Source organism: Pinus tabuliformis, chromosome 9 (genome assembly GCF_031772625.1).
Source record: "Pinus tabuliformis cultivar Carrire ecotype Pingquan chromosome 9, CPIR1, whole genome shotgun sequence".
Lineage (NCBI taxonomy): Eukaryota > Viridiplantae > Streptophyta > Pinopsida > Pinales > Pinaceae > Pinus > Pinus tabuliformis.
This window is the reverse complement of record NC_142307.1, coordinates 701,282,495-701,303,279: the sequence shown is the minus strand read 5'-3', so window position 1 is coordinate 701,303,279 and position 20,785 is coordinate 701,282,495. Positions and strand designations below refer to the sequence as shown.

Sequence of the window (20,785 nt, the reverse complement as noted above, 5' to 3'; positions counted from 1 at the left end):
AGTATTATTCTTTGCAAGCCCGTGCAACCTATAGATATGTTGCATAATCAATTTGGTAACCCTTGAAGCTTTGACAATGCTTTCTGTTGGAATAAAATGACCATACTTAGTCAATTGATCATTCACCACAAAACTGCTATTTTTTCCTCCCACTAGCAGCAACCCTGTGATGAAGTCTAGGCTGATGGATTTCCATTTTTCACTGGGAGCAGGCAAGGGATGTGAATGTCCTGGACTCTGAATAGACTCTGTTTTATTCCTTTAACAGGTTTCACATGAGGTAACCGTTTTTGTCACTTCTCCTTAATCCCTTTCCTGAAGAATTTAAACATGCCAACATGACTATTAGTAGGCGAGGAATGATATTGTATGAAAACCCTCATTTTAACTGAGTTGGATACAGCTGCACAAGAAAAGATGATTCTTATAAAAGACCAGTCACCAGATCATATGAGAAAATACCAGCTGTCCTCTGTTTGTGCCCTTTCAGGGGCTTGTGTCATAGCAGCAACCCTCTCATCTTGGGTATATTTAGCCAATATCTGTAATTTCCACCATCGTTCCACTGTAGATATTGCTCTTAGTTTTAGAAGGTGGGATAAAGAGTTTACGATTGCATTGCTTGCCTCCTTCATGTCCAGAATTTCAAAGTCAAAATCTTGTAATTCTCACCCACTTAGTTTTCTGCTTGCTCAATTTTTTTGTGACAAGGAATACTTGAAACTTTGGAAGTTTATAATGAAGTGCTGCCCCAAGAAATATTGTTTGAACTTTCGTATCCTTATCATAGATTGATAGCAGCTTATCCTTATCAGTAAACTTCTGATTTTCAAAGGCAATTGGCTGCTGATTTTGCATGAGGACAACTCCTAGGATGGTGCCAAATGCATCACATTCAGCCAGAAAAGGTTGTGAGGATTTTGGGAGTGTGAATATGGGGCTGGAGGTCATTACCTTCTTCATATCTTGAAAGGCATTCTGTGCAACTCTTGTCCATTTGAAATTGTCCTCCTTTGTAAGATCAGCGAGGGGTGCCATAAGGCCTCCAAATCCCATAATAAATTTTCTATGTAAGTTGCATAGTCGATTAAACCTTTTCAATTGTGTCACATTCTATGGAGTGGGCCAATTAATATTGGCTTGAAACTTAGCTAGATAAACTGATTCCATCCTTACCTATAATGTGACCCAACTTCCAAGTATAAAGTGCATTCTTTGAAAACTCGCACTTTGATTACTTTGCAAATAAAGAGTTAATTCATAGGAGTTCTAAAACAATTTTCAAATGATGCAAATGCTCTTCAATACTTTTGCAATAAATGAAGATTATTGTCAAAGAATATCCAGCTCATCTTATTTTGGAATCAGGCTGGTACATTGGTTAGCGCAAATAGCATCACATGAAACTCATAGGGGCCACAATGAGTTCTAAATGCTGCCTTGAATAGGTCACATTCCCTCTCACTTATGAGTGATATATAGATCTGATATCAGTTGTTGTAAATACTTATGGCCCACGCAATTTGATGAGTAGGTCATCTATATGAGAATCTATTTTTAATGGTCCTCTTGTTTAATTTGCTATAGTCAATGCACATACAGAAGAGCCATCCTTCATTCTTACTAAGAATATTAGGGGATTCGAAGGACTTTTACTAGGTACTATATGGTCCATATCCAACTATTGGTGCACTATTTTTCTATATTGTCCTTACAATCTTCGGGTACGTGTATGGGGAACACTGAATCGTTTGGACCCCTTGTACCAGGGCAATGATGTGTTGTTGTCCCCTCTTTGGTGGCAGCCCATGAAGTAGATTGTGGAAAACCCATGCAAATTCATCCATCAATTGCCACACATTCCTATTGTTGCTAGTTTATGTGCCTTTACCTTAACATGCAAATCTTTCATGGAATTACATTGAAGGATGAAACATAGTTCAGCCTTGACAAACTGTTGTCATTTCCTTTCACACTTGAACTGTTTTGTCATTTTGGAATTACATTGGAGTATGAAACATAGTTCACCCTTAAACTGTTTTGTCATTTTGGAATTTGTTAATTTTGGGTATGTTCTATGCTGGAGCAATTTATTTAATTTCTTTTCCATATTAGCAATCACATCAGCATAAAGTAAACTGCAGATAGAACATAAATATAAATCGCAGAAGACAAGCCAAGACAAGAGGACACAAGATGTGGTGCATGCTAGGGACAAACCGCATAATGTGTGGGGAAACCCTTTGATCAAATCTTCTTTTATCTTCAAAGTTCAGCAGAGAAACACAGAGAGAGAGAGATAATACATTTACAACATAAGTCAACACTTTGACTTATCTAGATCTGAGCATAGATCATTTCCTATAATGATGAGATCAGTTGAAGACATTCTGCTTCAATTGAATCTCCTAGGTGACGGCTTCACCTATCCATTTCATTCATCTGCTGCACCTTACCATGTAGCATCATCATGCTGCTCATGATCATTGTGCTGCCCATACAGCAACTTGTCCATGACTTCATACTTTAGCTGCGCATGCATCATCATGCTGCCCATGCTGCCCATGATCTCACCATGCTGTCTCAATCATCATTATGCATGCCCATCATGCTACATCACACTATTCTATTGCTGAGTTATTGTATACAACTTTACTGCCCTCCATCATCATGCTGTACATATTTTGCTGCTGTCATCATGATGACTGGTTAGGGTACCAAGCACTATTGAAATAGTCCTTCAAACAAACTAGGACACTTCTTTGGTTATGCTGTTGATTTGGGCATATGTACAAGTCCTCAAAACTCATACACAATCCTAGACTGTGGTGTTATGGCCTGCGGCCTAACACACAGTCTTTCTGTGGCTTCCAGGCAACATAAACCTTGCTTCTTGTCCTTCCAACGAGATACCAACAGATCTATCCCTTAGCTCCTCTAACTCGGTTCTCCTACAAGAAGAGAACAACTTTATGCAGTCACAAAAGAATACGCAGACAGTCTTGTTTCTATGACGATGCTGTCACCTACAGCAACTCGAACTTTCCTTCTTCTTTTACGGTGTCAACAGGCTTCGATTAGCTGTGATAGTGTCTATTCTTGGAGTGCGTATTAGGCCTCTCTTATCTGTGGTTAGGGCCTCCTTTGGCCAGCGAAGATGGACTGCATTAGGCTGCGTATTAGGGCCTGAATATAAGTCTACAGGTCAGCGTATTAGGGCCTCCGTATAAAACTTCTGGACAGTGTAATAGTGCTTCCATATTAAACTTCTGGACAACATATTTAGTGCTTCCATATTAAACTTCTGGACAGCGTATTTAGTGCTTCCATATTAAACTTCTGGACAACGTATTTAGTGCTTCCGTATTAAACTTCTGGACATCGTATTTAGTGCTTCCATATTAAACTTCTAGACAACGTATTTAGTGCTTTCATATTAAACTGGACAACGTATTTAGTGCTTCCATATTAAACTCCTGGACAACGTATTTAGTGCTTCCATATTAAACTTCTGGACAACGTATTTAGTGCTTCCATATTAAACTCTTGGACAACGTATTTAGTGCTTCCGTATTAAACTTTTGGACAACGTATTTAGTGCTTCCATATTGAACTTCTGGACAACGTATTTAGTGGTTCCATATTAAACTTCTGGACAACGTATTTAGTGCTTTCATATTAAACTCCTGGACAATGTATTTAGTGCATCACTTGACTGTGTAATGGAGCTTCTTTAGTTAGTGGATAGGAGCCTTCCCTTGACTGCGGCTAAGGCACGTCTGAACTGTGGCTAGGGCACAGTTGAACTGCAGCTAGATCATTATCTCAACTGCGTATAGGGCATCATCTGAACTGTGTATAGGGTCTCCTCAATGTCTGCGGATCTAGCCTTATCCAAGCCTTCCTTTGTTGCGGATAGGGCCTTCCCTTTAGCTGCATATGAGGCCTCCTTTACTGTGGCCAGATCTTGTTGTTGGGAAAAGTATCCAATACGGAATGACCCTATCCCACTCTAAGGGTGATAGTACCTCAGCAACAACCGAATGCAAAGCTATTCAAGATTACTTCTTTATGAGATGTAAGAGAGGGTAGAAAGAGATCCACTAACCGTTGTCTTTCGCTAATGATTGATCCAATCTTCCCTCTTGCTGCTTGCTCCCAGCTCCTTGCTCTTTCACTGGCCCAGCTACACAAAGATCCTGCAAAAGCACAAGAAAAGGAAACTACAAGAAGCATACATCCATAATTGATTCAAGGATTAGCATAAATCAAATATACAAGCATCAATACGCCACAGAGACACATGCATATAGAAGAACCTCAAATGCTTTATTAATGGAAGAAGTAAAGTTCTGAGAGTGTTACAACCATAATAGGCCCAATCCAGCAACACCTCTCAGCAGAAAGAAATCTCCTCTTCACCTCCTTCAAAGCAATCACCCAATAGTTCTATGCACAAACCAACAACACTTCCTTACATTCACAAGATTCCAGCCTCCATAGACCTCATGAGAGAGCTCTATATATAGGAGTTTTGGAGAAAGGATGAGTCAGCTTGAGCTTGGCATGAAGCTGACTAGTGTCCTCTCCCACTTCAGTTATACTTCAGTTCTTGAGTCCACTTGGAGTTTCTTGCTTCCACTTGGAGATCTAGATCCTCTCACTCATCACAAGGCGAATTCCCTGATCCAAGTGTCATTTTGGAAGCTTCCTGGGCATTTGACACCTTGCAGAATGACTGTGCCACTTGGCCAATCTCGCCCAGCGCAGGTAGCCTTCATTAGATTTGACATTCAGCGCAGGTACAGAGTGGAGCAGTTGACATTTAGCGCAGATGCTCAGTGGAGCAGTTGACATGATCCAGAATTAGCTTGTTTTTGAGTGTTTTCAGGTGGAGAACTGATTTTCAGTGCTGTGGTTTGCTGACCTTGTTCCTCTAGGGGTAGGAACAACATGTTTAGGGACTTTGGATCCCTCAGATTATTGACATTTCATGCTTCATGCTGTAAGGCACAAAAATGTCTATAACAGTTGCCCCCTAAAGTATGAGGTCGTTTATCGGGTGAAATGCTTTATCAGGAGGATCCGAAGTTCATTCAATCGCTGAGAGGTGCCCTGTAATAAAATACAATACAATACATTATTTTTCATTCTGCTTTCATGATCTAGCTGAGGCGGGCATTCCCATGTTCAGCTTTATAAATTCATTTTGGTACATAGAACAGACGATCCTCTGATGGTAGACTGATAATTCTCTGCTGAAATTATCATCCTTTGAGTAGGATGATCATCTGCTGCAATGATGTACATATCAAATGTCTTTATATTTCCTGAATATATATCGCAGCCTGGATGGATGAAACTAGATCCGGGGTCTTCAAACTCGTTCGATCTTCACTCTAAGTACAAGTCGATCCATGTGAGAATTGCGCTGAAGTCGAACATGGAAAGACATCGCTTGATTACCGGTCAATAATGTAAACCGTTAACAAGCGCGAGAGGAATCACCAATAATGACAATGACCCTCAAGGTACGACAGTACAATCCACGTGGTGTGAATAAAGGACTTGGCGTCGAACACCACGCAGAATCTTTCGGTCGAAGGTCATTGATGTATACCTGTCGCCGGAAGTGAGAAACTTGCCATTGAGGCATGCAAGCTTCAAAGTACTGAGGGGGGTGTTCCCAGATCAACTTCTTGGATAATGAGCTGAAGTCGACAAGAAGCGATCCGTCAAAGGAGGGCCTTAATGAATCCCACATCAGTGACACGGAACGGAGCTAATGATTTTAGTGGAGGTGAAAACAATCTGTGAAATATGATTCAGGGTGGCGATCATGGGTGGATGAAAGATAATGTATGGTAGTGGATGGGACACGGTTGACTCTTTCTGAACAACATCTCTTGAACATATAACGACACTGATGCGATGGATCGGTAGCATTACCCCAAATGTGGATGGTTTGGCGAAGACCATGGTGATGAGACCGGTGAATGAAACAACCCAACCCGATGTGATACGGAGGAAAAGTGTCATGTTCAAGAGCGACTTGCTACCATTAAAGCTTTGAGGTTCTCCCAATTTTTCCCCAGTCATTTCTGACCAGTACCTCTTTATTTTTGTCAAGCTTGAGGAGGATAACATATGCTTGTTCTATAACCTGCCCTTCGGGCAAGCCCATCGCTATGTTTTAACGAGCCTAGCGATAGGGAAACTCGTTCTCGTCTAAAGACAAGTTTGTCGCTATTTAATCATTTTAACGAGTCTAACGACAAGGAAAACTCGGTCCTTTTCATTTTTAGAGAGTCTGAAAAGGTACATAAAGTTAACTCCAAAATTCTTTTTTCGTCATCTAATCCCTTAAGTCCGAAAAAGTATAAAACAATACAGAAGGGATGAGTTTTCGATAGTTTTAACGAGCCGAACAAAACAAGCGCTCGATCTTTTTGTGCAATAATCCCTCAGGTCCAAAAAGATTAAAATCTAGAGGAGGGATAGCTCTTCCGGTCGTTTAACGAGCTGGAAGGCCAAAACTCGGCAAACTTTTCATATTTTACGAGTCAGATGAAAAGAGCTCAAAGAAGACTCGTCTTTTGAGGAACGAGTGATAAACAGGGATAGCAGCAGATTCCAGGTACAGGTTGGAATTTTCCAATCACGGCAGTGTCACAAGGATGGCTAGGTGAAATCACTCTTCGCAGCTGTTCCTCAAAATGGGTAAACAATCATATGGAGGTGAACGATCGGCCAAATGACAGTGGAGGTGGTGGGTGCAAAACACGACCAAGGCTTTTATGGCTGATGAATTTACAGTCTCAAATGGTTATTTACCGGTTCATTTTTTCTGGATGAGCTTGAACTCTGGGGGAAGCTTGCTCACAGGTGCATTTATTTTTTAACGAGCATGAACTCTTGCTAAAACTGCTCAATTGTGCGTTTATTTTTTAACGAGCATGAACCTTGCTAAAACTGCTCGTTGATAAGTTTGCATGCCCCCAGCATAATAACGCAAATTGAGGTGCACGCCCCCCAAGCTTCATTGCATTCAACTCGGTGGTTGGAATGAAGGTTTACCTTTGAGAAAGGGGGTTGTTTCATTTTTTAATGAGGTTGACACAAGATAAGAACCGTCCTCCGAGTCCAGATCCATTAGATATAGAAGGCTTCATATTCCACCGTGGCCACTTCCGCCAGATTACTCGGAGGCGGTAGGGCAAAAGTACCCATTAAGGCAGGGTCTTTTAGGAGACCTACTCCGATATCTTGGAGTGAATGATTCCTTCCATGGATCATTGGAATGCTTCCCGTAACTTGTGAACTGTTGGGGAGAAAAGTTTGTTGGTTGACGATTGTAATTCCTCCTTGGAAGGGAAATGCAATCTTCCTGAAGTAGGTTGACACAACTGCGGCCATGGCATAGATCCATGGTCTTCCGAGTAGGATGTTGTAATCTAGGTTTCCATCAATTACTTCAACATCAATTCCTACTATTTTGCCCCCCAGTTCAACTTGCAAGTTACTTAAAATCCCGTATGGGGTGTATGATCGTCCATCAAATGCTTTTAACGTCGTTGACGATTTCGACAAGGGTGGTGAGCCTAAATCTTTCCAGCAACTCATCGACATAAGACATGTAGATGCCCCCCTCCTCAATAATTGTTCGATGAACAGTTTTGTTGAGGGTTTTCACTTGAATAAGGAAAGCTAGTTGAGCTGGTAACTGAGGGTCATATCCTTTATGATCAAAGGCGACAAGATTGGAATCCATTGGGTCAATTCCACCTATCGCTGATAATAAAGCTTGTTCTTGGGAGAAGCAATTTTGCGGTACCTGAAGTGTCGACATAACGGACGGCGATTGGGCCAGGTCCTCTATCTGTGCTATTTTCGCACAAGGATTAAATGTCGATTTGTGTACTGCTCCCTTTTGCGACTTTATTATTGGCTCAGGGACGACGGGTGGCACAACTTCGGTCAAAGTTGTTGTCGAACTACTAGGTTGTTCGTTAGCCTTGTTGTTCGACAGCTTTGGATTCCTGTAATCCTTATTCCTCGTCAAAGCATTATTTTGCTGCTTTGAGGTAGACAACATAAGCACTTGGGATCGGGAAGCATTTTGATTAGCAACCAGATTTTGACCTTGATTAGGAAACGGATCAGTCAATACTGCTGGGGTTTTTGAACTCTTAAAGAGTTTCTTAACTTCAGCTATATGTGGACAATCTTTCGTCCAATGATCCTCATCGCATATATGACACCCTGCTGGGGGTTTCCTTTTTCTCCCTTTCTTTTTCTTCTTGCCCCCTGGTTGCTTCAGTTGTTTGCCCTTGTCGGTCGACATGGCATTTACTTCTGAGGCAAGAAGTTCTTCATTTGCATTTTGACTATAAATTTTGTGCTTGCCAATCACGCCATCGCTGGCGTGAGAGTCATTGTTTGATTTAGGAGGAGGAGGAATTGAAAATTCCGGTCTAGGAGCGTCGGGTATTTTGTCGTAGAGCGTGCCGGACTGAGTATAAACTAAGTCCAAATACTGTGCACGAGCGATAACTTGCTCCTCTGTTACGACTCCCCCTTGGCCACATCTTCCGTTATAGTAGGAAGTAACGACTTTATAAACCATTCAGCTAACAGCTGATCGGGAACATATGTTTTCACCATCCTACGACGACGACGCCACTCATGTATATGATCAGATATGTGGGTGGCAGTCGTCTGTTTGAAGTTGGTAAGGAGTTCTGTTCCCGTTTCATACCTTATCGGTAATTGAAAATGGGTTAAAAAGGTTGTGGCTAAGGTACTGAAGTTGTCGAACGAAGCTCTAGGCAACTCAATGTACCATTTTGCCGCTGGACCCGTTAACGTCCTCTGAAAGAGGCGAAGTCTTATCGAATCATCATTCAGGTTGTTCGATGAACACCATAGATGGAATGTCATCACATGATTCGACAGATCTTCACCCGGATTTCCATTAAATTTAGGAATATCTGACGGAAGTTTATGCGGAATCGCTGGCCACCAAGGAGCATAAGCAATTGGATCATTCGTCAGCCGGTTTAGATCTGGTAATTCTAGAGTTGCTACAAAGGGCAACTGTTGATTCAGGTTAGGCGAAGCATACCCAGGATAAGATGGGATCGCCTGAGCAATGGGTCTTTGCAAACCAGCATAATGCTGGCAACTTTGACAAGGTTGATGGGCATAACCATTATAGTATGGTTGCCCATTACTTACAAAGACTTGTTGCTTAGGTCCTTGATATGATTGCTGGAATGGCGGTTGTTGAGAATCGAGATTGAACCAGCTCTGGTTGTTGGACCATTTGCTGTTGACCAATACTGGATGATTGACCGGGATGAGGAGTCACAGTACGTGTTTGAGCCTGAGTCGCTCCAGATAAGGAGGCACTACCCTGAGATTGTGATTGAGTCGTTGAGACAAGAGGTTGTTGTATTGCAACCTGAGAAACTTGGGGTTGACATACAACAGGTGGAGCTTGTACTTGCGACACATTCACTATAGCAGGTATGGTGGGAATATTCGACACAGGGTGTACTGGTTGCATTGAATATACAACCCCTGGTTGTTGAGGCAGTATTGGTACCCAACCGCTGGATGTAATTCCAGTTTGACCTGAACTTTGTTGTAAACTCCCATATGGTTGTTCTCTGGGAGGGAACAATGAAAGAGCATACTGCCCTCCATATGATGGAAATCCAGTACTTAAAGGGTAAATTGGCCTTTGAAGACACATTGGATCAATTTGTTGAGTTTCAACATAAGAAATACCAGATGATAATCCGGATGAAGAAATAGGAACTAACCATGTCGTTGTCCCTGATTAGACTCCGGCTTGTTGTTGACAATTTGCCGGGACAGATGGTATACCAGCGAACATCGTTGGAGTAGTAGCAGGATGCTCTGCTGCTACTGTGTCGGACGACACAGTCCTAGATGTCGACGGTTGTTCAGACATATCTAGTCTATCCAAAAGATTTCTTAGCAATTCTACAGGAACTTCCACTTGTGGTGGACTAACTTCGAAGATCAACGAGGGAAAGGTGATGATTATTCCGCTTAAAATAAATTTTATAACGACGCTTTAGACACAACTTGCTTTTTCAGTTTTAAAGAGTCGAGAAAAAGCTAAAGATGACTCTAGTCTCCTTCGATGTTTTAACGAGCCCGAAGTGACAAATGCTCGAGTGGACTTTTTCAGTTATAGAGTTTGAAAAAGGCCAAAAGAAACTACTCTGGAGATCTAGGCAGAGGGTGTGCCAAACCTTTCGCAAAACCACAGAATACGTTTTACGGTACGGGTGGTCGATCTTCGTGAATGCTGTGTTCACTGCATTGCGATCAGTAGGGCGGCCGATACGGCTTCCTATGGATAAAAGATATATGCCTATATGGGTCTCCCAATATATACGCGACGGTACGTGGGAGCACAAGTCTGTATTAGTGCCACCGACTCTCAGGAGGAATCACCCACCTTCGTCGAGATCGACAGTCAGTACGTTTAACGACGCCGGAACACGTCTCTAGCTTAGACCTCTATGTGTTTGCGTTATGTTTCAAAGCGTTGTTAGGTTCATTCAATATATTTTAAGTTGATCTTTTTAAAGTTTGCCTTTCAAGGTTCACCACGAGATGTTTGATACAAATTCCTAAATGCAGTCTAAGATGAGAAGCAAGCTTTTTCAATCTTTTCGACTTATGAAAATCTTAACTACTGAGGGAAAAGAAAGACAACATCTTTTCACACAGATCAAAGAGCACACACTAATGCACTTTTTCCCTAAATCAACATACAAACTTATCAAATGCAAAATGCAAAATGCAGGTATTTCTTTTCTCTTTCTTAATGTTGATGCAATACAAAAAGAAAGCTGTTGTATAATTTTGAATTCAATTTCAAGTGAAAGCAAACAAGCTTGTCCAAAATCAAAAGACACCTTAAGATTCACTTGTTTCGCCACTAGAAATATATAAATTCAAACCATATGACGAAAGCAAAAGCTCAATCAGCTATGAACAGCAAACAAACTAACTCTTAAGATCAAAACGACACTTATCACAGGTCTAGATCTAAGAGGCCACAGCAAGACTAGTTCACTTTCGTTATGGGAAACTGTAAATGATATAAGAAATACACAAAGAACAAACACAGTTTCTTTATAAAACCGAGGCGGAATAGTGGCAAGGAAAGTTGGTTTCAGATAGGTACATTGACAGACAACAAGCTGCAAAAACAAGGGTGAAAAAAGGGCAATAAACAGTAGGGAACCCCAGTAGCACTAGGCAAAACTGGTTCAGCGCAGGTAGTACACTGTCAGTTTGACATTCAGCGCAGGTAGCCCCTTCGGGAACTGCGCTGAAATGCAGACTGCCTTCACAGTGCCTGCACTGAAGAGACAAACTTTCGTTTTTCTCAGTTTCCGGGTCACAGATTGCTCAAAAATTCACAGTTTTTGGCCAAATCAGAAGCTATCAGTCAAGTACACACAAAGGGATGAAAATGAGGATGAAAAGCTATCACTAAGAGCTGTTAAGAGTCCTTGTGGATCAGCTCTTCAAATCATAAACTTGCCCAGAAACTGAGCTAGAGTAGCTGCCCTCTACTTTGCATTTGAAAGATCCAAATGCAGTTCGATTCGGTACTCCCTGTGTTTATGAAATGAATAGCAAAAACACAAACAACCAACAAGATACGTTCCCCAGCGGAGTCGCCAATTTGTTGTTGGGAAAAGTATCCAATACGGAATGACCCTATCCCACTCTAAGGGTGATAGTACCTCAGCAACAACCGAATGCAAAGCTATTCAAGATTACTTCTTTATGAGATGTAAGAGAGGGGAGAAAGAGATCCACTAACCGTTGTCTTTCGCTAATGATTGATTCAATCTTCCCTCTTTGTTGCTTGCTCCCAGCTCCTTGCTCTTTCACTGGCCCAGCTACATAAAGATCCTGCAAAAGCACAAGAAAAGGAAACTACAAGAAGCATACATCCATAATTGATTCAAGGATTAGCATAAATCAAATATACAAGCATCAATACGCCACAGAGACACATGCATATAGAAGAACCTCAAATGCTTTATTAATGGAAGAAGTAAAGTTCTGAGAGTGTTACAACCATAATAGGCCCAATCCAGCAACACCTCTCAGCAGAAAGAAATCTCCTCTTCACCTCCTTCAAAGCAATCACCCAATAGTTCTATGCACAAACCAACAGCACTTCCTTACATTCACAAGATTCCAGCCTCCATAGACCTCATGAGAGAGCTCTATATATAGGAGTTTTGGAGAAAGGATGAGTCAGCTTGAGCTTGGCATGAAGCTGACTAGTGTCCTCTCCCACTTCAGTTATACTTCAGTTCTTGAGTCCACTTGGAGTTTCTTGCTTCCACTTGGAGATCTAGATCCTCTTACTCATCACAAGGCGAATTCTCTGATCCAAGTGTCATTTTGGAAGCTTCCTGGGCATTTGACACCTTGCAGAATGACTGTGCCACTTGGCCAATCTCGCCCAGCGCAGGTAGCCTTCATTAGATTTGACATTCAGCACAGGTACAGAGTGGAGCAGTTGACATTCAGCGCAGATGCTCAGTGGAGCAGTTGACATGATCCAGAATTAGCTTGTTTTTGAGTGTTTTCAGGTGGAGAACTGATTTTCAGTGCTGTGGTTTGCTGACCTTGTTCCTCTAGGGGTAGGAACAACATGTTTAGGGACTTTGGATCCCTCAGATTATTGACATTTCATGCTTCATGCTGTAAGGCACAAAAATGTCTATAACAGATCTCCTTCAACAATGTACAGCAGCTAGGGCATCATCCAAGGCCGGCGTATTCTAGTGTCTCTCCTTCACCAACAACCCAAGACGTGGAGAGGAGGAGATCACTTGAAGAATGTGTTGTACTAATGACTCCAAATCCTCTCTTATTTATACTAAAAGTGGATGATTGAATAGACATGACGTTTGGGCTTCTAGAGCCTACATAAGAGCTGGTCGGCTTGATAATAATTACATAAACAAAATAAATTCATATCTCCATAAATACTTATCGGAATTGGATGATCTTTGGATCAATCCTACACCTCTCGACAAGAGGGATCCAATAAAAATATCAACTGCCATAAATAAGCCGACCCACATGGAGTTTGGCCCTAGTTGCCAATTTAACACTCCCTCTCAACTAGGGAGAACTCCATCCATAGATCCATAAGTCCAATTGTACTATCTCTGCCATTAGTGCCCTGCACTGCTCGACTCAGCTCTGCTAGCTCTGCTCTGCTCTGCTCAACTCTGCTGGCTCTACTCTGCTCTGCTTAACTCTGCTGGCTCTGCTCTGCTTTGCTCAACTTAGCTCTGCTGAACTATGAAGAAGAAGAATTGATCAAGAATGTCTCATGCCATTCTCCACTGACCCGAAGTCAGTCTTAGAGTGCGTACCACTGGTCCCAGACCAGTCTCAACCGACCCAAAGTTAGCGTCATAGTATGTACCACTCCTACCATTGGTCTCAGACCAGTATCGCAGTCTCAGAGAGTGTACCACTGGTCCCAGACCAGTCTCAATCGACCCGAAGTCAGCGTCATAGTATGTACCACTCTCACTAGTCCCAGACCAATATCGCAGGCTCAGAGAGTGTACCACTGGTCGCAGTCCAGTCTCAACCGACCCGAAGTCAGTGTCATAGTATGTATCACTCTTATTGGTCCCAGACCAGTCTTGCACTGACACGAAGTCAGTCTCGGAGTATGTACAATTGGTCCCAGACCAGTCTCAACCGACCCGAAGTCATCGTCATAGTATGGTACAACTCCTACCACTGGTCCCAGACCAGTATCATTGATCCCAGATCAATGGAGGCCATCCTAGCTTAGGGAGTATGGTAGATACATCAATGCGTCCATCGGTACCACTATGGTCCCTAACTTCATTTCCCTGCTCATTGATCAGATGAGAGGTACTTCCTATGAGTCCCAGACTGCATGGGTAGCATGCCTCGACAGGAGAACTAATCAATCCTGTCCTCACAGGGGAACACATCAATCCTGCTACAATCGCCATGGAGAACACATCAATCCAGGTCGCCATGGAGAACACATCAATCCAGGCCTCACAGGAAAACACATCAATCCTGCTACAATCGCCATGGAGAACACATCAATCCAGGCCTCACAGGAGAACACATCAATCCTGCTACACAGGAGAGCGAATCATCCTGTTCCACAAGAGAGCGAATCATCTTGTCCCACAAGAGAGCGAATCATCTTGTTCTAGCGCACACCACCAGGGGAGGGTGAGTCACCCTGTGGTCGTATGTTGCTCTAGAAAGAACCGCAAGTTCCCTAGAGCTCCCAAAGCTCAATGTATGCAGGACCCTTTTACAAAGGTCTCTCGACGACTCCAAGTCGTTTGGGAAAATCACAAATTTGATCTTTCCCCAGGGCTCTGACCTGTACATCATCTCAATGCGATGGAGCCTCCTTGCTCATTGACTTACCATATCCCAGATATGGTAGTTTTTGATGTCTATCTGCTAGAGCAATCATTGAATACGGGATTCCTCAATAATCGAATCCCGCCTCTGGTTGTCACAGAGAATCACAGTGGTATTCATCATGTGTACTCACTGAAGAGTTTCCACAACCAGGCAACTTCATATGAGGTCATACTCGTAGTTAGGTATCCGGTCTCGACGGTACTTATAACAACCGATTTTTGCTTCCTGCTCATCCATGATATTGAAGCAGAATCCAAAGAGAACCAACACTGAGAAGTGCTCTAGTGATCCTCCACAATGCCTGCCCAGTCAGCATTCGAATAATCATGCAGTTTTCATATTTTCGGCAGTGTATCTCAATCTATGAGTGATTGTGCCCCGAATATATCTCAGAGGATTCTTGGCACCAATCTAGTGAGGCTCAACCAAATATGAGCTCACCATGCTAACTGCAAAACATATGTCCGGATAGAAGTTCACCAAGAACATCAACGAGATTGAGTTTATGAAACTCAGAGGCATTTCCCAAATCTGGTCCGACATCACTACCATATAGCTTCTGAAAGTTAATATCCTTGAGGTAGTCACAGGCTTGCAGTTTATCATTCCACATACGGAATCCAACTCCCTCTGTTTCCTACAAATGAGAGGGTCTACACCTATCAGACATAGGTGCCGGTATGAGAGGTCTATCATCCACAACCTTCGAGTAATGGTTTGGATCGATTTCACTCCTAGTGAATCTCAGCTTCATCAGACAGCTATCAATCCTCTCATACTACGCCTGGGGTGTTTTGCTTCAAGCCATAGAGGGCTTTCTTCCACCTGTATACATGAGATTCTTGTTCATGAATCTCAAACTCCACAGGTTGTTCCAAACCTGTGGACCTGCTACATGAGGGGGAAAGGTCCCCTTGTAAGATTTTCCTTCGATACATCTCAGACATGTACCTTCATGCTCTTTTTGAATTCAGGCATCTCTGTCACCATCTGACTCACAGACCTCCGGTGCTGTGTCAATGGACATGGTCCCCAGTGGACTTCCTGCAACTTGATACAACCCTGAACTCAAAAACATCTTCAAAAATTCAATTTTCAAACACGTACCTTTCCATTGACGAATGCCACCATAAAACCTTTTACTTCCTCCCTTTTCGGGATAGGTGGCATCAGCTCCAAGTGTAATCCCACGATTGTTTCCATCTCTATCAAATTAGAGAGTGCACCCTTCTATCCGATGAAGTGCTTTGAAGCACTACAATCAATATGCCAGATTCCCAAAGCATTTGAAGGAGATGGCCAATACAAGATAACACTTCTCTATCTTATCATAAACAAACCCCACAATGTGTGGGGAAACCCTTTGATTAAATCTTCTTTTATCTTCAAAGTTCAGCAAAGAAAGAGAGAGAGAGAGAGAGATAATACATTTACAACAGAAGTCAACACTTTGACTTATCTAGATTTGAGCATAGATCATTTCCTATAATGATGAGATCAGTTGAAAACATTCTGCTTCAACTGAATCTCCTAGGTGACGACTTCACCTATCCATTTCGTTCATCTGCTACACCTTACCGTGTAGCATCATCATGCTGCATCATGCATCTTCATGCTGCTCATGATCACTGTGCTGCCCATACATCAAGTTGTCCATGACTTCATACTTCAGCTGCTCATGCATCATCATGCTGCCCATGATCTCACCATGCTGTCTCAATCATCATTATGCATGCCCATCATGCTGCATCATACTGTTCTATTGCTGAGTTGTTGTATACAACTTTACTGCCCTCCATCATCATGCTGTACATATTTTGCTGCTGTCATCATGATGACTGGTTAGGGTACCAAGCACTATTGAAACAGTCCTTCAAACAAACTAGGACACTTCTTTGGTTATGCTGTTGATTTGGGCATATGTACAAGTCCTCAAAACTCATACACAATCCTAGACTGTGGTGTTATGGCCTGCGGCCTAACACACAGTCTTTCTATGGCTTCCAGGCAACATAAACCTTGCTTCTTGTCCTTCCAACGAGATACCAACAGATCTATCCCTTAGCTCCTCTAACTCTGTTCTCCTACAAGAAGAGAAAAACTTTATGCAGTCACAAAAGAATACACAGACAATCCTGTTTCTATGACGATGTTGTCACCTACAGTAACTCAAACTTTCCTTCTTTTACGCTGTCAATAGGTTTTGATTAGCTGTGATAGTGTCTATTCTTGGAGTGCGTATTAGGCCTCTCTTATCTGTGGTTATGGCCTCCTTTGGCCAGCGAAGATGGATTGCATTAGGCTGCGTATTAGGGCCTGAATATAAGTCTACAAGTCAGCGTATTAGGGCCTTCTTATAAAACTTCTGGACAGTGTAATAGTGCTTCCATATTAAACCTCTGGACATCGTATTTAATGCTTTCATATTAAATTTCTTGACAGCGTATTTAGTGCTTCCATATTAAAGTCTTGGACAACGTATTTAGTGCTTCCGTATTAAACTTCTGGACATCGTATTTAGTGCTTCCATAGTAAACTTTTGGACAACGTATTTAGTGCTTTCATATTAAACTCCTGGACAACGTATTTAGTGCTTCCATATTAAACTTCTGGACAACGTATTTAGTGCTTCCATATTAAACTTCTGGACAACATATTAAACTCTTGGACATCGTATTTAGTGCTTCCATATTAAACTTCTGGACAACGTATTTAGTGCTTCCGTATTAAACTTCTGGACAGCGTATTTAGTGCATCACTTGACTGTGTAATGGAGCTTCTTTAGTTAGTGGATAGGAGCCTTCCCTTGACTGCGGCTAAGGCACGTTTGAACTGTGGCTAGGGCACAGTTGAACTGCGGCTAGATCATTATCTCAACTGCGTATAGGGCATCATCTGAACTGTGTATAGGGTCTCCTCAATGTCTGCGGATCTAGCCTTATCCAAGCCTTCCTTTGTTGTGGATAGGGCCTTCCCTTTAGCTGCATATGAGGCCTCCTTTACTGCGGCCAGATCTCCTTCAACAACGTACAACAGCTAGGGCATCATCCAAGGCCAGCGTATTCTTCTTAGTGTCTCTCCTTCACCAATAACCCAAGACGTGGAGAGGAGGAGATCACTTGAAGAATGTGTTGTATTAATGACTCCAAATCCTCTCTTATTTATACTAAAAGCGGATGATTGAATAGACATGACGTTTGGGCTTCTAGAGCCTACATAAGAGCTGGTCGGCTTGATAATAATTACATAAACAAAATAAATTCATATCTCCATAAATACTTATTGGAATCGGATGATCTTTGGATCAATCTTACACCTCTCGTCGAGAGGGATCTAATAAAAATATCCGCTGCCATAACTAAGCTGACTTATCGGAATCGGATGATCTTTGGATCAATCTTACACCTCTCAACGAGAGGGATCTAATAAAAATATCAGCTGCCATAAATACGCTGACCCACATGGAGTTTGAACCTAGTTGCCAATTTAACAGAGTTGAATTGGAGGATGGAATATAATTCACCATTGAACTGTTTTGTCATTTTATTTGGGGAAATCCTCGAAAGATATGAATATAAATATGCCATTAACATTTAGTATCAAGAAATTAACAACTTATTGGTATCAAGAAATTAACAACGTGTGAAGAAATAAGTTGTTAATAGTGAACTGTCAACGAACAATAAGTATTAAGTTATTGAACTATCAATGAAGTTAACTTATTGAAATGATCAAGGAACAGGAAGTAATGAAGCTGAACTATCAAACAAGCATTGAACCATCAACTAGTAATGAAGTTGAATCATCAAGGAACAACAAGTAACGAAGTAAAAGAAGATGTTCGAAGGGGGCAACCTCCGATATTACTCCGAGGGGATAACCTTCAATTAGTTCACGTTTATTAGCATAACTCTTCCATGCTTATGATCTCTTATTTAAAGAGTATAAAATAAAGAACGAAAAGAACATAGTGGATGTGGGATTATTAATATGACTCTTACATATCATGGCAAATGAAAGGAAGGCAAGCTCATTTTGGAGCTAGATTAAATGAATAAGGCAAAGTTGGTTGCGAAACAAATCTCTCTCTTGGACAGCACATTATCAAAGGAGACAGTTTCAAATATGTTCTTCCAACCCTTGGTCCCTTGTTTGTTAGGCTACATGTGAACGCATTGGACAATGGACATTGGAAACACGTTTTACTTCTGTTGCAGCTATAAATTTAATTACTGTAACATTCAAAGATAACCTGTTTGGCAGTAGGTCCCAGCTCTGAAAATAAGTACATTACAGGTACGGGCTAAAAAATTTAGAGATGCATTAGGCTTCACTTTGGACTTGTCTAATGTGGGAGTTGGAAAGAAGTGGAAGTATTTTGATGTGAAAAGTGCTGTCCTTTCATAGGCTAGTATTTCAGAAACACGAAAACGTTCTTCATATGATTTTGAATCCTAGTTTAAGATTACTACCTCATATTTAATATAGTCGTAACTGGCAATCACATAAGCTCAACAAGCTCCTTGTGAGTTTTAAATCTTTTGAGTCAGTGGCATATTTAAAGATATCCCAAAATATTCCCGATTGGAAATGACATATTTTAAAGTCAGGAAACATCAATGTTCCTCGAAACTCAACTTACCATTATTTTTGACCGGCGATGCTGGTTTGTTACATTGTTAGTAGAGGGAGATTGGTCTGATTGTTGAATAAATAGAGCCCTTGGATTCTCCCTTGGAATGAATATTGCATTTGCATCAGAATTACAAAGTGCTTCTTCAGACCCATTGTAAAATGATACCTGCAACCCACCAATAAAGATAATAAATTAGTGAAATATAGAATTGCGAAAACTAATATAGCCTTTTTTCGGGTTAGGTAGAAGAACTATGTTGACGTGATGTTTTCATTGTGTATTATACGAAAAGAATCGGTTGATTCTAATTTCAAATTTGGTATGTGTATTAAGTTTTTTCAATTATGTTTCTTTCTAAAATATTCAGATGAAAAATGAGTGTAGTTATGTTTTTTTTTAATATTTAAATAAAAAATTAGTATAGTTATGCTTTTTCCAAAATATTTAGATGAAAAATTAGTATAGTTATCTTTTTTATAAAATATTTAAATGAAAAATTAGATTGTAATTTTGAAAAATTTAATTGGATTTAAACTTATAATTTATAATTTTTTTATTAATATTAGATCCTTAATAAATAATTTAACATATTGAATTCATTTTTAATTTAAGTTTTTCCTATCTATAAAATTTGAAATAAAAATAATTTTGAAAACAAACTGATTACTTCAAATTAAAAGCTTTAAGCATTTGTCTAACACATTTTATAATTGAAAAGTAAGAAAAATTTACATGATAAACTAAATAATGATAGCTAAACACACTAAAAATAAATCTTAAAGTAGAAAACAATTTATCCCTTACCTTGGGACTATCTGATTTAAAATTGTATGTTCGAGATCGCATGTGATTCCTCGATCTTTGAGAAATATGTCTTGGAGTTAATGAAGATATCTTCCTTAACTGAAGAGTTTTATCAATAACCTATCAAAACATAGAAGTATGAAGTTTGTTATAAGATACAAATACAAAATTGTAGAAACTAAAACTTAATTATAACTTGATGTGTGCGAGGAGGATATCAACATTTGTCCCAACTATTTCAACTACACTGAATTAACTTTTTAAACCAATTTTATTTTGCTAATTCATTCGTTATATGTATCTTATTTTTGTATTTTTAAAATGCCTTACCTAGTATCCTTTATCTATCATCATTATGTTTTGATGAGTATTTTTTGCTTATAATGTATATGCCTTTTGCTAAACCTTTGACCTCTAGCATTGATGTGATCAATGAGTTTACTAAGGTCATGCCGTTGTTATCAAGCTTTAGTTTTAGATGGTTGTTAGATGTTCAAAAAGTTAAACTAATTCAATAAATACTAGGTAAGTGAATAGTAATTTTTGGTATTCTTTTTCTCTAAGAGATATATCACTAAAATTTTATTTGGAGAATCTTGCTAGTAAGGTTGTTTTTATAGATAGTTATACACATATTATGCAAGGTTATATTTTAGAATTTTGTTTGCAACAACAATGTAAGGCCTCTTAGTTTCTCAAATCTCACGGGGTGTCTCTTGTTTGTATTTGTCTAGAAAAATTGTACTAACATGTTAATATCTCCTTTTAAAAAATAGCTATTTTGTGAAGAAGATTTTAATTATTTGACATTTTGATGATGAGTGAAATGTT

General features: G+C 40.5%; 1 protein-coding gene across 1 annotated transcript; it reads right to left on the bottom strand.

Annotated features, from left to right (window-relative positions):
- Positions 1 to 18,568: 18,568 nt before the first annotated feature.
- On the bottom strand, positions 18,569 to 20,069 carry LOC149150596 (nuclear pore complex protein NUP98B-like). The gene is made up of 2 exons (XM_089438286.1): positions 19,955 to 20,069; positions 18,569 to 19,315 (listed from the first exon to the last, which is right to left on the bottom strand). The coding sequence occupies exons 1-2, from the start codon at positions 19,994 to 19,996 to the stop codon at positions 19,148 to 19,150; spliced, it is 210 nt and encodes a 69-aa protein (XP_089294412.1). The 5' UTR covers positions 19,997 to 20,069; the 3' UTR covers positions 18,569 to 19,147.
- Positions 20,070 to 20,785: the final 716 nt, after the last annotated feature.

Bases quoted from the DNA above. Each gene is read 5' to 3' on its own strand.
- LOC149150596 (XM_089438286.1), bottom strand. From the start codon at position 19,996: ATGCGATCTCGAACATACAATTTTAAATCAGATAGTCCCAAG. The intron at 19,316-19,954 runs GTAAGGGATAAA...GGTGGGTTGCAG, and splicing joins TTAAATCAGATAGTCCCAAG to GTATCATTTTACAATGGGTC.